This window comes from Buceros rhinoceros, unplaced genomic scaffold (assembly GCF_000710305.1).
Source record: "Buceros rhinoceros silvestris isolate BGI_N320 unplaced genomic scaffold, ASM71030v1 scaffold5608, whole genome shotgun sequence".
Lineage (NCBI taxonomy): Eukaryota > Metazoa > Chordata > Aves > Bucerotiformes > Bucerotidae > Buceros > Buceros rhinoceros.
In genome coordinates, this window is record NW_010427324.1 from 38,219 (window position 1) to 54,965 (window position 16,747).

At 37.2% G+C, this 16,747-nt stretch overlaps 1 protein-coding gene across 1 annotated transcript in view; it reads left to right on the forward strand.

Annotated features, from left to right (window-relative positions):
• Positions 1-14,124, forward strand: part of UBE3A (ubiquitin protein ligase E3A) — a 48,370-nt gene extending 34,246 nt beyond the window's left edge. The window contains exons 7-13 of the mRNA XM_010141843.1: positions 5,200-5,344; positions 9,010-9,215; positions 11,354-11,518; positions 11,886-12,041; positions 12,133-12,206; positions 13,074-13,217; positions 13,450-14,124. Coding sequence (XP_010140145.1) covers positions 5,200-5,344; positions 9,010-9,215; positions 11,354-11,518; positions 11,886-12,041; positions 12,133-12,206; positions 13,074-13,217; positions 13,450-13,570 — 1,011 coding nt within the window. The 3' untranslated portion in view covers positions 13,571-14,124. The remainder of the gene's footprint in view (positions 1-5,199; positions 5,345-9,009; positions 9,216-11,353; positions 11,519-11,885; positions 12,042-12,132; positions 12,207-13,073; positions 13,218-13,449) is intronic.
• The last annotated feature ends 2,623 nt before the right edge of the window (positions 14,125-16,747 follow it).

The following is a 16,747-nucleotide window of genomic DNA, read 5'->3' on the forward strand; positions in this document are numbered from 1 at the left end:
GTAGTGAAAATACGCTTCACGCTGTAGTCTTGCAGTTTCTTCAGCGAGCGTCTGATATGTTTAAAATTTGCATGCTGTTGTTACAGGTACTTCCTGTAACAGACTGAGAAATTATTTTAGTAGTTTTCACAATTTTTTCCCCTTCCTAATTGGTGTGTAATGGGTCTAGAGGAAGATCTTCTGTCTTATAACCTAATCCTTAAATTAACTTGCTCTGTCTCTGACTGTAGTCAAAGATGGGTACTGTCTGCTTCTGGAGCAGCACTGACAGCATCAAACCTAAGTGAAAACTACGTTGTATGAGTTTACATCAGTGATGGTTGCAGTTTTGGATGCAGTGTTGAACTTTGGAAAGATTTCACTGAAAACTGTCAGAAATACCTTGCCAAGTTAATAGCCTTCAGTAGTAAAAGCATATTCTTAGATCTGTTCAGTGGCAAAATGTTTCCAAACATGCTTAAATTACAGGTAAGTAATTAGGATTTACCAATGTTTTTACCTTTGAATTGCATTTTTTACTTCTGAGGTTTGAATGCTTAGATTTGTTTGAATTGTAAATAATTGCAAATTCACATCACTAGACCTGTGTCTACAGAACAGTGGGTGCAGACTTTTTTTAACTATTTATGTAATAACTTAGAAATTCCTGATAAAAGCATTTTCAGAATTCTTGATTAAAATGAGGTCGAGATGATCTTACTCATATTTTCCTTATTGGATATTTTTCAAGCAAATAGATCGATCAGCCTTCATAACTTCTTATCACAAATGGGCTAGTCATGGTCTTCCTCTGCTAATTAGACAAGCTAATTAAGTTATCACCAAGCTGGTTTTTATCAATATTTAATATTTAAATTTGTAGAATTCTGTCTGTCCATCTTCTCACTTTTTGGACTTCATTAAAATGAATATAAGCACTGGTAAGAGATTTTATTATTATCACTGTATGATTTTTTTCATTTTACTGAGGATTTGAAGCAATACTTTTTAAGTACCTTTGAAGCAATAACTTGTTTAAAGTTGCTTATTAAGAGAATATGTGGTTCAACACATATCTAAGCAAAAATTTTATTTACAGATTCATCATTCAATTTATTTGCATGTATGAAACTTGCATCAGAAACTTATTTTTTTAAATTGAAATTGACTTAATGAAATGTGCTTTCTTTGTATTGTATACTTATTGTATATTTGTATGTATGTTAGTCTGAAAAGTCACCAAGGAGTGGGGTGGGGGGGAATGTTGGAATTGGTAAGGTGCTAGTCCCCACACTTGTTAAGGAACCCTTACATTCGGAAGTTGGTAGCTCAGTTTGCAGTTCTTAAAAGCAGTTAACATGCTTTTTTATGTCTAAGAGGTCTAAGAGATTAGCTGTGCTCCTGCTGGGTCGTGTTACCTGGATATAGTAGTAATGAAAAGAAGTTTACCCTTAAAACCTCTTCTGCCTTTTCATCCCCCAACAGCTATTCCTTTCATCCCCTTCCTCTGAGTTTACTCTCTTCACTCCCCTACTGCCATGCCTGACATTGCGTGTGGATCTGTTCTCAGGTAGTAGTAATGTAAAGGGTGTGAGTTACGACACAGAAGTTCTGCAAGTGAAAAATGTGGTGGATTCCTTCAGCAGAGTCTGGCTGGTACTTGCTCACAAATTAGAAACTCACTTTGACAAATTTCACGTTGAATGTAGAGGGCTGGCAGGCATCAAACCTCTCTTGCTTTTAAATTACTCTGCTGAATATATTGATGAGCAAAAACTCATGTGACAACTGAAGCCAATAGGCAGATTCTCTCATAGTATATTATATTAGCGACAAAGTACTTCAAGAGCTCTGGGATTCTTTTAGACTAGATCAATGTTTAGTGTGTTCAGTCGAAAATCTCAGCACTACTATGCGTGCCTTGGTTGCTTGCAGAATATATGTGACTGTTGATGTGTGTGCCAGCTCCGCTGGCAAGCGTACGCGTGAATCATAAAGTACAGCTTGAGAGAATACTTCTTAGTCACTTTTAAGAATTACTTCACATTCAGTCCTGCAGAAAAACATAGTGACTGACTTGCATCATGGTGTGCCACTGGTACTTTCAAACTGGAATTAGTTATGTTCATGTCAGTTTTGGCTTGTAGTGTAGAAAGTATTCCTGCCACTGCCTTAAAGAGAACTGTTATGTTGCTACAACTCAAGGACTCAAGTTTCTTGATCATTTTTGACTGAATAGGGATCAGTTCAGTTACTTTCAATTTAAGAAGGTAGTCAAACTCTGGTTTTTTTAAACTCTGGATTTAAAATCTTAATGTTGTCATATTTCTTGTCTTTCTGTGGAAGATTCCTGCTTTTGGGGAAAACACGATGCTGTTCTATAAGCAAAGTAAATCATACAGTCTCTTATGCTGTGGCACAGGATCAGACAACAAAATTCTTTATAATATCATGTTTCAGCTTTTCAATTTATAGATACTGAATTTTTGATGCTGCTGCTTCAGACAGAATACACATGCTTTTTTTGACAGTTCCTGGTAAATGTAATGACGACTTCATCTGCTTGGCCAGTCAAACCATCATGAAAGAGAACATTGGCTTCTAAAACTTCAGGAACTCACACACAGATAGGCTTTATCCAGCAGCATCCGTGGTGATGTGACTGAGGCAACTCTAGTTATTTAAAAAACAAAACCAAAAACCTAACCTTTGAACTGAAGTTCGTACTTCCTTGCCATAGAAACACTGCTGCAGCTCTGCTGAAATTCAGTGCCTCTCTGCTGTTGTGACTAATGTGTTTTCCCCTGAGTTTCAGTTTTCTGGTGAAGCATCAGTATTGAGATACAGATGTTCAAAGGAGCAGCTAAACCCACAGCCTTCAGTTGAGCATTCCTTTTTAGCAACATGGCTCTCGTTACAGACTCTACTTCAAGGGGCGTTGGGTTTTGATTCAGTGGCTTTTTGGTAATCCTTTATCTGGCTCCCTTGTGGACATCCAGTGTGCTGTTCCACTCTGACCAGCTGGCGTTGCACAATTAAGAGTGTTTCCTTCTCCTTTTTTTTAAATACTGTGTTCTTTTACATCACTCGTTGCAGCATTGTTTTCAGCCAAAAGATAAGTTTGAAATATTTTTAAATGCTTTTTATGTATAAATATTAGCATTCTCTGTAGTATTAAGTATGTTTCTATGACACAAGAGTCTTTCTACTGTGATAAAGGGTTGCTGTCCCAAAAGACATGCAGAGGTAATACTTACTTTCTCAGAAATCATCAGAATTGTACACATAAATTATACATATAATATACATACACATATAAATTATACATATAATAAATACTACGAAGTCATGACTGGGCAGAAAAAAAGAAAGCATTATTAGTGCCAGTTGTAAGTGGAAGGGATTCAGATAGGAGAATTTCTGTCCAGCTTGAATGTATAACCTCTACTTACAGTTAAATGCTATTTCTCTATTTTTAAAAAGTCTCAATTGTATTTGGAACACAGCTTAAGCTCCATTGTCCTCCTATTCAGAAACAAAAAGTTTTTACACATCTGTAAGATGCATTATTTTAAGACTTACATAAAAGGCAAGATGCAAAGCTACACTTACAGAAAACATGATAAGAATGCAAAGGTGGGGGGTGACTGCAACATAGTTTTGGTTCAGAAGTGATAAAATACAGTGAATTTCGAAGAATAAATTTATTTGATCTTCTTAAGGGTAAAAATAGCTCATTGCAAATGATACGCGGTAGAATACCTAGTGCTTTAGGTAGTACATAACCAAGTTTTCAAGATAATCTTGTAATTTAGTACGTATCTGACTTGCTGTCATTATCAGGGCCTTCAAGGCTTGCCTCCCACTTTTTCTGGTACTAGTTTTCAGTACCAAGTAGTGCCATTCTTTTTTCATGCGCTCGTTTTGCATGAGAGGCTTCGAAGTCTTCAAAACCCGTTACACTAACCACCTCAGCTCTACCTCGCAGTGCTGCTTGAAACATGGCTGGTTGATTTGGCAGTTACCAGCAGAAAATGTACGTTACTGGTGGTGTTGTTTTATGAGTTGTGGTGTCAGTATTGCTGCCTTTATCTGTTCCTGTTTTCCTTTACACTTCTGTAGTAAAATTCTGGGACATAAAGTTGTGTTGGCTTGTGTGTGTGGATACGGTAAGGCGGTGAAATAAAAAGAAATGTTTTGACGTGTTAAGGACACCTACTGGTAAGTACAGTTTGCACTAGTCTGAGTTAGAGGCAAATCTCACCAGTAATACAGTCTTAGTAGAAGAATGCGCAGGTCCACTTGTGCCTTGCTTTTCTGCTGTTGAGTTTTCTTTGCCACTTAGGTGTGTTTTAATGTAATCATGCTGCATAGGCTTAACCAGTATGTTTATGCTTTTAATCAGCATATTTCTCATCAGTTGCAAAATATCCTTGCATAACTTTTGATTTACTGAAAGGATAATCTTTGTGGAAGAAAGTGAAAGACGTGGTAGCCTTTGTATGAACATGAAAAACTTTCCTAGGAAACATTACCACTTCTATTTGATCCTAACTGAATATTTTACTTTTTTGGAAGCGTTGTGGTAGATGTGTTTAAAGGCGCTGAAGAAGTAAGAGGAAAAAAGATTTCTAAGACTTCTTCATTAGCATCAAGAGGAATGGGGATCAGTTGGACTGTGCTATTAATGCCTTTTTATTGGTTTTTTCCCCAGCTCTTTGTTTGTGAGATAGAACTACTAGTAAAAGGCTTGTCTTCTGTCTTCCACTGTAAACTGTCACATGAAGGTTCTGAAAACATATTTGTATAATCCCTTCACAAAACTGTTTGTTGTCAAACGTAGATCAAATTGCAGTCTTTTTTCATTGCCAGATGAATTCAATTATCCCGGTAATATATCTTGTTTTTGTAGTGTTTTATGTGAATTTTGTGCATCACAATGCTAACTTAATTAAAATAAGTGCTTAAAAGAATAGAAATGGAGGAAGGCTAACAGGCCTAATGGGCTAGAAGATCAGATCTGTGCTAAGTTTCTTGCTGTGTGTTTCTAATACACATTTAGAGCTATTTAGTAGTATTACTGGTATCTGATACTACTCTTGTGATTTATACTTGCTTTTTTAGGTTTGGAGGCTAGTTTTGATTTCATTATTTGATACTCAGTTGACTCTTGTAGTAACAGACTTACTAATTAAATACTTCTATCTCTTCACTCAATAGCTAGAGATGATTGCCATGGAAAATCCTGCAGACTTGAAGAAGCAATTGTATGTTGAATTTGAAGGAGAGCAAGGGGTAGATGAAGGAGGTGTTTCCAAAGAGTTTTTTCAACTGGTTGTGGAAGAAATCTTTAATCCAGATATTGGTATGTATTTACTGATTTATCAGATTTTTTTTTTTCCCCCCCACAAAAGGCTGGGCCAGATGGTGTTTCAAGGTCCCTTCCAACCTGGGCTGTTTATCTTTCTACATCTGCTTCTGCTTCTCTCTGAAGCTCTCCAGATTTCTCAGTAATCATGAGTGTACTTGACCCACTGAGCTCACTCTTAATCAGTCGTCCTCCGAAGGAGGAATGATAAAAGGAATAACTGTGTAGAGTTAGTGAAAGCTACCATTGCTTGTTTACATGTAAATGAGTAGCATAGGGTTTCTTTGCAGGGTTCCTTTTTTTTTTTTGCTGTCTCACCTTTTTCCTCACTTTGCTTTGTGATTAGCTTCTAGAATTAGTAATCAAACCAAAGAGGAAGAGCTTCTGCAATAAAACCAGAGTAGAACTATGGTGAGTTTTCGAGTTATTTCCTCCCCTTCCTCCAGCTTAAAAATTCTGATAGTCTCAGTTCTTCTGAAAGGGGTACAGATCTAAAGTATGGCAGTAATGTCAAATTTGATTGTAGTTAGTAAAGAACTAGGAGTAATTTGATCTATTGGAGACAAAGTTCTATATTTGTGTTTTAACAGTCACATTTCCATCTTACTCTTTTTTTTTTTCCTTGCTCTCTGCACCAGGCTCTTATGCTTCCATCTTTATACATGCAAGGACATGCTGCTTTTAATATGTAGCTTGTCTGCTGCTCTGAAAAGATGAAAATGTTTTAAAATGTTACAAATACTTTGTGTTAGAATGGAAATAAGACCTACCAAGTTCCTATACTAATTTCATAGTTTTTGTGAAATAAGATGTCACATTGTACTTTCTAAAATGTTTTCCATTAAAGAAGCTCAACAGCTCAGGGCCTAATTTGGTTTCATTGAACTGTTTTAAAAAAGAAAGCCATTGTTCTTGGTTTTGTAGCTTACAAAATTGATGAAGAAACACAGAAATTCATTTTGAACAGGTTAAAGAGGAAGTCCCCAGAACTGGTAACGGAAGCTGAACCTTGGCACTTGCCCTTCCCCGTGCACAAGCTGGTTCTCTAAGTGATACAGATATGTAGACCAGCCTTTCTCACTCCGAATTCTGATATTAACTTCGAGAGATTTGGAATCCGAGTTAGCAAGGTCTTAGTACTTTGCCTGATGAATTTGTATTTCTAAAGCAAAATACATTTTTAATCTGAGTTTATCCGAACAGAAGTTGTGTGGGGTGCCTATATTGAAATACTCCTATTCAGTAATTGAAGTCTGAATCAGCTAAGATCCAGCCAGCGTATATATGCTCCTTGAGTGTCAAGGTGGATAATAGATTAGATGTACATACATTCTTTAAATTTTACTGCTGTATTCAAAATAAATGAAACCACTTTTGGTATTTATATCAAATTTTGAGAAAAGAAAAAGGGATTTATTGGCTTCTGGCTTAAATGTGTAAAAGCAGAAAATGCAGCTTGCATTCACAGTCTTCTTTCTTTTTGCACCTATTAACATGCACTGCACTATAACAGTTTACACACCATATATACCAAGTGTGACTTTTGTTGACTTCTAAAAATTTTATTTACTAGAGAAGATGAAGGAAATCCTTTAAATGCAATTTAAACTGCCTGTCCTCGGATAGCTATGTGTGGAATGATGTTTATTGCTGTAATAGTTTCTTTGGCATAGCGTTTCAAGTTTTTTCATATTAAACTGCCATAAAGTTTTGCTCAAAGGAGGCAATAACTCAGATAAAATATTGGATTTATGACCAAGAGTCACCATGGTAAAAGGGAAGAGGAATAACTGCGTGTAACATTCTTAGCAACACTACAGTTGTTTTCCCCTTATTGCAGCTTCCAGCTGCTTCTGATGTTTTTTCATTATTTTAATGTGCTATAGTCTTAATTTTGGTCAGTGAATAAAATAATGTATTTCCCATTAGTTTTTCCAGATATGGATCTGGATAATCTGTTAGTCTTTCATTATTAGATATTTGCTGGAGTTTTTAACTCTTCCGTCATCTTCCAGAAAGCACAAGTCATTGCTTTTACTGAGCTGGTAATTCAGAAGTTTCTTCAGTTAGTTCAGAAAATGGAGTGCAGGCTTCTATTTAATATTTCTTCTATATATGCTTGTGGTGTTTATCCATTTCTGATTTCCAGTTGACTTGCCTGATGTGTTAGTCTGCTATTTGTCTTCTGCCCTGGTAGCTGACCCGGTCCTAGTACCTTACCGAGATAGATAAACTTCAGTTTTGGGGAATAGCCAGATTCTGTGAATGAGTTTGCAGTTGATTTCCTTACATTGAATGAGAATTCAGGCTTTATCTCTTGTCTGAAGGTGACGTCTTACTTTTAGTCTTAGGAGTAATTTTGTGACTCCATTCACGTGGATTTGTAATCAGTTTGTACATCTCCCATCTCCATAGGCTGTAAGTAAGCGTGTCTTGTAAGTGCAACAAGATAAATCCTTGTGGCAAATGATGTTCACGTTCTTGATAACTTGCATCTAACTTCTGGTGTGTTGGGAGGAAGGACCTTGGGTGCAGTTCCTTAGTTTCTGCCTGGAAATCAGGAGACTTAGCTGCACAAGCAACAGGTCACTGAGATTATGCTTGTCCAGGGTGATCTCTCTCTATCTTGCCATAAGTGTATGTGTTTTACATTTATGTTGTTTCAGTATCTAGTCAGGTAAGCAATGGATTTTTCTCTGGGACTTGTTTAAATAATTTATAGCCTGTACACAAACTCTGGTGTCGTAAACAAGTGTTAATCAAGTGGCTTACTGCCACCAAAAGGGTAAGGGGATTCGTTGCCTTTGTCTGAACAGTCCTGTCTGCTCCATCTGGCTCCTGATGTGAGCCGGTTCAGTTGCTTGTTGAAGCCTTCTGTGAAGGTACTCAGCATCTGAACTTGGCAGAAAGTGGTCACCTGAAACAGTGAGCCGAATCAGATGAAGGGATAGGGGAACAAAACAAAACCTCTTCCTTTCAACAGTGTCAGGCTGTTAAAATTGCAATCCCTCCTGTGCACAACAGTCCCATGTTCCATTTTCCCCTCAAGTTAGGACATATGTGATAGCTGCAACAACAGTGGACCTTGTCGAGTACCTTTAAACAAACAAAAATCTGTTTGGTATCTAACTCTAAAATCATATATGATGGTTGATCCTTGCTCCACTATCATAGCTCCCAATTCAGTAATGGGGCTGCAGCTCTTTGTTTGGTGGAACTGACCTGGAAAAGCTTTTGAGGACAGGCTGTTGCTTCATAATAAATGGACTTCTTCAGGATTATTTCATCTGTGTGGTTTTTGATTGTATTCTTTCCTTGCACTGTTTTATTTATCAAAGTTACAGTCTATGCTGACAGTGTGCTGCTGCTTCCTCAGTAATGGAAGGGGATGAAAGGTTGTGTATGTACAGCTTCAGTGGGCGCTGCAGGATGTTGTATCGCAGGTCTCCTGCGTACTTTTAGTGGTAATGTGAGTAACACTATTTTGAGCAGCTCCAGTTACCCTATAAGGTAAGTAGCTTTTCTTTGCTATTAAATGCAGTGTAATGTTAAGTTAAACATCTTTTAGAGGTATTCTAATGCAAAGGGGTTTATAATGGTACATTTTACGTGTCATTTTCATTGAAATGTAACCATAATTGTTCAACATCATTTTTTTACAGGGATGTTCACATATGATGAATCTACAAAACTGTTTTGGTTTAATCCGTCCTCTTTTGAAACTGAGGGTCAGTTTACGCTGATTGGCATAGTACTGGGTCTGGCTATTTACAATAACTGTATACTGGATGTACATTTTCCCATGGTTGTCTACAGGAAGCTAATGGGCAAAAAAGGAACTTTCCGTGATCTGGCAGACTCACATCCTGTAAGTTCATTATGTTCTTTGAGTTTATTAATGCAACTTCCATGCGATAATCTAGATTTAAATTAAATGTGAGATCACTGTCAGAAGTGAAAGTGAACTAACCAGTGACTTGTGTGAAGAGTCTGTATTTGTTAAAATAATTCATAAGCAATAAAATCTCTTACTACATCTGGTTTGGAGGAGGCAGAAAGGCCAAGTCAACAAATAGGGCTGGGTATCAATAAAACTTTGTTCTAGTTTTTTTTTTTTACTTGCTGCCTAAATTGCTTAATATCACTAAGCACTATTAAGCATAAACTACTACTAATAGTAACTTCCCAAAGAGACTTCTAAAATCAGGCTGGTTTATATCTATTTGTTGAAGAGATTTCTACAAAAAATGTGAAAGCAACAGTAGGCATGCAGAGTATGATGTTCATACTGTTTTTTGTCTGAAGCAGGAGACAGATGAGGTGGTTCGTGAATACCCCTACAGTTTGGGAGCAGTGATCGGTGTCCGTCTTCCCCCACTGCTCCCCAACCAGTGGCTATACAAAAACACTGAGCCATGTGCATGCTTTAGTAGATTGAGCGTAGAAGCGTGCATGCAGGATGCCTTGGCCCTGCTCCATCGTCAACCAAAGATCACCAGTAGCTTTCCCTCGTGCGAGCTAGTACGAGTTACTAGTGTGCTTCATTTCATTTCAAGTGGTGGGACGTTTCCCTTTTCCTAAGCAGTTATGCAAAATCTTCAGCTGTTCAAAACAGATGAGTAAAATGATACTGTATAAAAAGAACTTTTTATTTTTGCTCAGTAGAAAAATGAGGCATGTGTAATCAAAAAATAGGCTATCTGGTCTGCTTTGGATGGCCTCATACAACAGCATGCCAGCTCTGACCAGTTTCTCTGTAAGCTTATGTTGAGAAATACAGTGCTCCCAGTTGCCTGTAATTTTTATTACATACTCAAAACTCTTTATAATAGAAAAAGCAGCTTTATTTCTGCGGAACAAGGCAGTCAGGGCATTTCTTAATGTTTCTCCCCTATTCTTACATTTCTCCTCTGACACCTACACTGACTTCTTTTAATAGAATCCTTTTTAAACTCTTTTTATTCCAATGTGACTTAAGCACTTAGTTCAGAGCTTCTCAAAACAAAAATGAAATTCACAGTAGTAAGGCTTTCCCAATGATTTTTCTGATGTTAGAGAATATGGAGGACAGGGCGTTCACCCGCTCACCATCAGCGGTTCCAAGTCCAGTTAATTTCAATGCAAGATATTTTTAAAAGTGCTTTGGAAGAATCAAAAGGATATGGATAGTGAGAGGATGAGGCTTACGTGTACCCTTTCGATAATTAAGACATTGAGGGGAAATTCTTCACTGTAAAAAATATAGTTGCACTCAGTTGTTTCATGTACCTTCACTTTGCATTTTTGAGACCTACATCTCTGTCTTGGCCAAATGATTTTTCCTCCTCTGCATAACCTTTGGTTTCCAAGCGTCTTGGGTTTTTCCTGAGGCACAGCAGGGAGGAAGGCTGGTTGCTCCTTTGAACAGAGCAAACTCTTATAGGTAATTTGAGATTCCACTTGGCAAATTCTGACCTAACTTGTGATATTTTTTGTGTGTGAGTGTGCATAAATGTTTTCTTACTTTAATGATTGCCCAGTCTGTGTTGCTTCCAGACTCCTTCCTAGTTTGTTTGGGTTTTAAGTCAAGGTGTAGGAGATAAAAGCCTGCTGCCTGGATTTTATCTGATATAAAATATAGCATTTTCTTTGACTTTCACTGACATGAACACGTAAGTGTTCTGTAACATGTTCTGGATGCCCAAAGTAAATAGAGTTTCAAAAGAGTTAAAGGAAGAGATAATCAGTGGCTCTTAAGCTACAGTTTTGACTGTTTCCTTTGGGAAGATTCGTGGGTACTGATAAGCTCTTCTGAGGGAGTTACCACTCATTGCCATGTTTCTTTTTAAACTTTCCTTAATGTATGCTATTGGTTGCTTTTGCAAGCACTGACCTTAATATACCTTTTGTTTGGACTGTTACGGGAGACCTTAGGTGACTTGTGTCATTTTGAGGGAGATGATTTCATTACTTGGTGAAATCTATTGCAGCTTATTTGTGACGGACTTGTATTTGTTATTACGTTAGGTTCTTTACCAGAGTTTGAGAGACTTACTAGAGTATGAAGGAAGTGTGGAAGACGATATGATGATAACGTTTCAAATATCTCATACGGATCTCTTTGGCAATCCAATGATGCATGACTTAAAGGAGAACGGTGATAAAATTCCTATCACGAATGAAAATAGAAAGGTACACTCAATTTTTTTAACATAATCTGTAATTTTTAAATAATCTGTGCAGAATTACGTAGCACTCCTTAAAGGTTTGGTCTTGCTTATGATTTGAGTGAAAAAGCCTTTTAAAATTGCCATAGTACAGGGTACTTGTAAGCAGAAAAGGTGTCTCTTTTCAAAAAGAAGGCATTGCTACATACATACGTAGCTTGGGACTTTTGATCTGTTTGAGAAATACTTGAGACCTGCTCTTTATTATTGCTGAGTAGAAGCTGAGCCCAGATAATCTATTCAGAATTACAGAATTAAATGTATTTTGGGGAGGTATTTCAAGTTGTGTGTGTCGAAGTAATAAGGTTATTTTGGGAATTGTTTCCTTACAGGAATTTGTCAATCTGTATGCTGACTATATACTCAATAAATCAGTAGAAAAGCAGTTCAAGGCCTTTCGGAGAGGATTCCACATGGTCACCAATGAATCTCCTTTGAAATATTTATTTAGACCAGAGGAAATTGAATTACTTATTTGTGGAAGTAGGGTAAGAATCCTGAATGTACACCAGAAAGTGGAGATTTTTGGTCCTAAGTATATAATTAGTGGTCATTTTTTAAAATGTCATCTTCTTACAGAATTTAGATTTTCAAGCACTAGAAGAAACTACAGAATATGATGGTGGCTATACAAGAGACTCACTTATTATTAGGTAATTTTTCTCTAATTTTGAAAGATTAAAAGCACTTCAAATGCCTGTTTCTTCATAATGAATTAAATATGGTAAGATTCAGCATTTTTGTAGTATTGGAGATGCAAATGTCTTATTTCACTTTATTCAAGTATTGTCATTAGAAAAGGGCAGATAATATAAAGCATTGCCTTTAGCTTCCAGAGAACTTGGGTAAATCTTAAAAGGGATTTTCACTGCTTTTTTTTGTCATGTACTATGGAGGTAAATAATCCCCAGCATAAACAGGGCTGTTTTAATAAATGACCACTGCTCTGCTGTTTAAAAAAAAAAAAAAAAAGTCACAAACACTGAATTGTTTGAATAAGTTGCATGTGTGGAACTTTCTTCTCTAATTAGAAATCAAGTAAATTCAAAGTTTTTAATGTTTTTACCTTGTGGTCCCCTTTGACTTGGAGAACTCTGAAGATAAGGGTCAGAGAAGTGTGCATCTTCAGTCCTCTAGACTTTGCCAACTACTTAACTAATTCCTGCTAGGGCAGAAAACCTTTGACAGCAGCCGCCTTTGCTGCGGTGTTGAAGAAGGTGGTAGGAATGGGGAGTGTAGGGGAACTGCTATAATTCTTCAGGAAATAGGAATGATTGCTTACTGGTCAAATTAACGATTAAAAACAGTTAAGCTGCAGTGTTTTGGTAATATTTCTGATTTCTGCTTCTGAATCTCCTCAGCTGGTAAATACATTACCATTAGTTTTGGTTTAGGAATGCAACTTGAAAACTTGATGTTAAGATTGATTAGAATTACTAAACCTTCAAACTTTTCAAAACATTCACTTATACCAAAGAAATGTATTGGTTTACTTAACTTGCCGATTTCTTCCTTGATAGGGAATTCTGGGAAATAGTCCATTCATTTACAGATGAACAGAAAAGACTATTCTTACAGTTTACAACAGGCACAGACAGAGCCCCAGTGGGAGGACTTGGAAAGTTAAAGATGATCATAGCCAAAAATGGCCCAGATACAGAGAGGTAAAAAAAAAAAAAAAATTCTACATTTTGCCTATCTCTTTACAAATGGAAGCAAATTCTGTGCTTTTTATTTATTAGCTTAGTTAAATCTGAAAGTTGAATTTTTAAGCCAAGTAGATTCTCTTTAAATTCGTTATTTTTCATTTGTGAAATACCACTGTATTTCTTTGCATGTACTGCCTGTTCCCAGACCTGAATTCTTTTTGTTTGTTTGTTTTTGTTTTCCCCGCAGGTTACCTACATCTCACACATGCTTTAATGTACTTTTGCTCCCGGAGTACTCAAGCAAAGAAAAGCTTAAAGAAAGATTATTGAAGGCCATCACATATGCCAAAGGATTTGGCATGCTGTAATAAATATAACAAAAGGGATTAAAACAATGATGGTGATGATGTCCCTGTCCAAAAAGGCCATAAGATAGTGAGCTACAGTAGTCACCTGTGTTTGTGCCTCCCTTCTTTACTGGGGACATTGGGCTGGAACAGCAGATTTCAGCTGCTTATATGAACAAAATCTTTATTTTTTCTTTTAGCGTGAAAGTGTTACATATTCTTTCACTTGTATGTACAGAGAGGTTTTCCTGAATATTTATTTTAAGGGTTAAATCACTTTTGCTTGTGTTTATTACTGCTTGAAGTTGAGCCTTTTTGAGTATTTACAAGAAAACGAACTGTACTCTCCCAAGGAAAATATCGCCATCATTTGTAGACCATGTAACCTTCAAGTATGTGCTATATTTTTGTCCCTGTATCTAATCAAATCAAGAACTGTACTTTTTGAAGAGTTTGCTTTTGAAACTTGAAGTCTTGGAAAACAGTGTGATGCAATTACTGCTGTTCTAGCCCCCAAAGAGTTTCTGTGCAAAATCTTAAGAATCAATAAAGATGGAAGGGAGAACTTGGAATGTTAAATTGCAGCCTTGAGAACTTTACTTTAGTCACAGCACAACGATTAAAAATCATTTCACTATATGTTGTCTTCACATGTCTTGTAATAAACAGTGTTTTTAATTAGGAAACATTTCTTAGCATATGAAAGGGTAGAAATTTTAGTTTTTTTAAAGAAGTTTACTGGGAAAAGTGCATTTTCAACTGAACAGCTTTAGTGTAGGGAGTGAAGTGTTTGGAAAAAAGATAGGAAGTTTTTGCTATATTATAAACAAAGCATGTGGAAGTGCACTTAAAATGAAGTTTTATTCTTAATTGCCTATTACGTTGACATTTTAAATAGACAATCCAAAGTCTTCCCTACATGTTATGTCATCACCATTTATTTAATGAATCGTTCCTACTTATCAAGGCACATGATCAGTGTTGCAACATAATCTAAAGGGATGGCTACTGTATTTTAGTCTCTTCTAACAATAAGCAAAATTGAACAATATTAAAACGTGAGGCCTACTTCATGTTGTACACTTCCAACCGTTAAATAAACTGTTAGAAAGTACGTACTAAGGTTATGTTCATCTACTACATAAAGTATTCAGTAGGTTTTTAATTTAACTCTACAAATCATATCAGAAATAAATCCTTTACCTTTCGTAGTCTGTGTTTAATGTTAATTTCTCCTGTTGCAGTATATGACAAAGGGATTATGCGTTTTTAAGTGAAGGCGTAACTGGCATGTCTCTTTTACAAGACAAGCTGCAGCGGACGTGCAGAGCTGAGCTTGTGCCTTGACGATTGCTATAGCTGACTACTACCAATCCAGCCCGTGACTCTGTGGAACTGGCATTAAAAGGCGTAGTTTTGAAATCATTGGAGAAAAAGAAGTCATCTTTCAGGGCTATGTTAATAAATTCTTTCTAGTAATAGAAACAGACAAATGTTATGTAACCTCGATGCTGAATAAAACAGTGACCTTTTTTCACCACGGTTCAGTGAAAAAGAAAACAAGTGACTTCCTTTGATAATTGGATATTAAATTATTTGATGAGAAGACGTTGTAGTACAGTATAATTTGAGGGTTACAGATACGTAAAGCTCTCCAGAAGTGAACGTGGGGTCCAGCCACATTCACCTCTCAAATCCAAGCCAATTCAAGACGGCCCAGCCTGACACTTGCTGGGGAAGGAGAGAGGTACTGCCTGTCTTCTGATCTCGAGGTGGCACTTAGGACATGTCGTCTTGAATGTCACCATGTGTCCTTGAAGAGGAAAACAACAGATGCCCTACCTCTCAGTGCTCGGGCTGACAACAGTGCTTGCTGATTCCTTCAGATTTGGGGCATCTTTTACTGTAGGTGGCGAGAACAAGGTTTGCCAAGTGCCTTGAGGTGTTTTGTTACAAGTATGAACAGCACCATGACACTGCCGTGTGGTATGTACTACATCAGTAGTCTAATACTGTTGAGCTTTATCCCTATAACTTGTTTTATTCTGATGTAGCTATGGATGGTGGTTATGCCCAGCTGACAAGTGTGTAAAATTCGTGTTGGGCTCTTTCCATAGAGATCCGAAAGCTGGGCAGACAGCGTAACTGAGCAGCAATACAAAGTTCTCTGAAGTGTTGATGTTGTAAATATGCTTTTTCTGCCTTCCTTTAGCATTAAGGTTAAGATAATACGTCATCGTGTTGGCCTTTAAAAGCATAAGTTGTTTTTCAAGGAACCGTTTGCAGGTAAGATAAAAGTACTTCGTACTTGACAGATTTCCCATGTGAATATATACTGCCTCCCCCAAAATGCCACTGTATTGAAACCTTACCTCCTAGCGATGGTGTGTGTACATGTGGTAATGGTCCAGCAGCAGCAGTTGGTAAGGCTTAAAATAAATAACTCCAGAAGTCTTGTAGCTGCAGGCTGCTCTCCTGCCCTACAGAAGGTCCAGTCAGTCTTATGTTGCTTGAAAGGTTTGTCAAAGTGGGGAAAATGTCATTTTAAGTGTTTTTTTCTGGGCTCCAGGCATTCTTGGAATGTCTTTTACCCTCACTTAATCTTTCAGCAGCATTTAGCAAATTTTAGGTCTACAAAGCTTACCTGTGAAACTTAGGTGTGCTTCTGTGTCACTGAAATACCTCTCGAGTGAGAGAGAAGACAGCTCTTCCAGGGTAGCAGAGCGATGCCAGTGTGTGGGTGCACTCTCCTCAGGGTGTCCCTGATATATTAATAAGAAAATATTTTGGTCACTTCAGCATTGTTTCATCTGACAAGTGCCTCTTTGAGCATTTCCTTCTGCATCCTAAGAGATTGCCAAGATGTTCGCGTCCTTGGTGCCAAGGGGACATCAGGTGTTTATCTGGATTTTGTTGTATCATGTGCCTCAAATGACAGTAATGCGAGATGCACTGGAAAGAATCATCTTAAGTACCGAACAAATACGGCATTTTTATTCAGATTTTGTTACAAGTGAAGGAATAGTTTAGCTCTAGAAGTATGTTGGCACGTGACTGCTTGTGCAGCGCATCGTCTTTTAAAAGATGAAGGATTCTGTTGGTTGCTAAAAAGATTTTGGGAACAGCCGTCAGAAGTGAGCACAGTTCAGTTCACTAAGGAGTAGCGTGTTGTGAACTTCTGACTGGGCTTATCTTCTG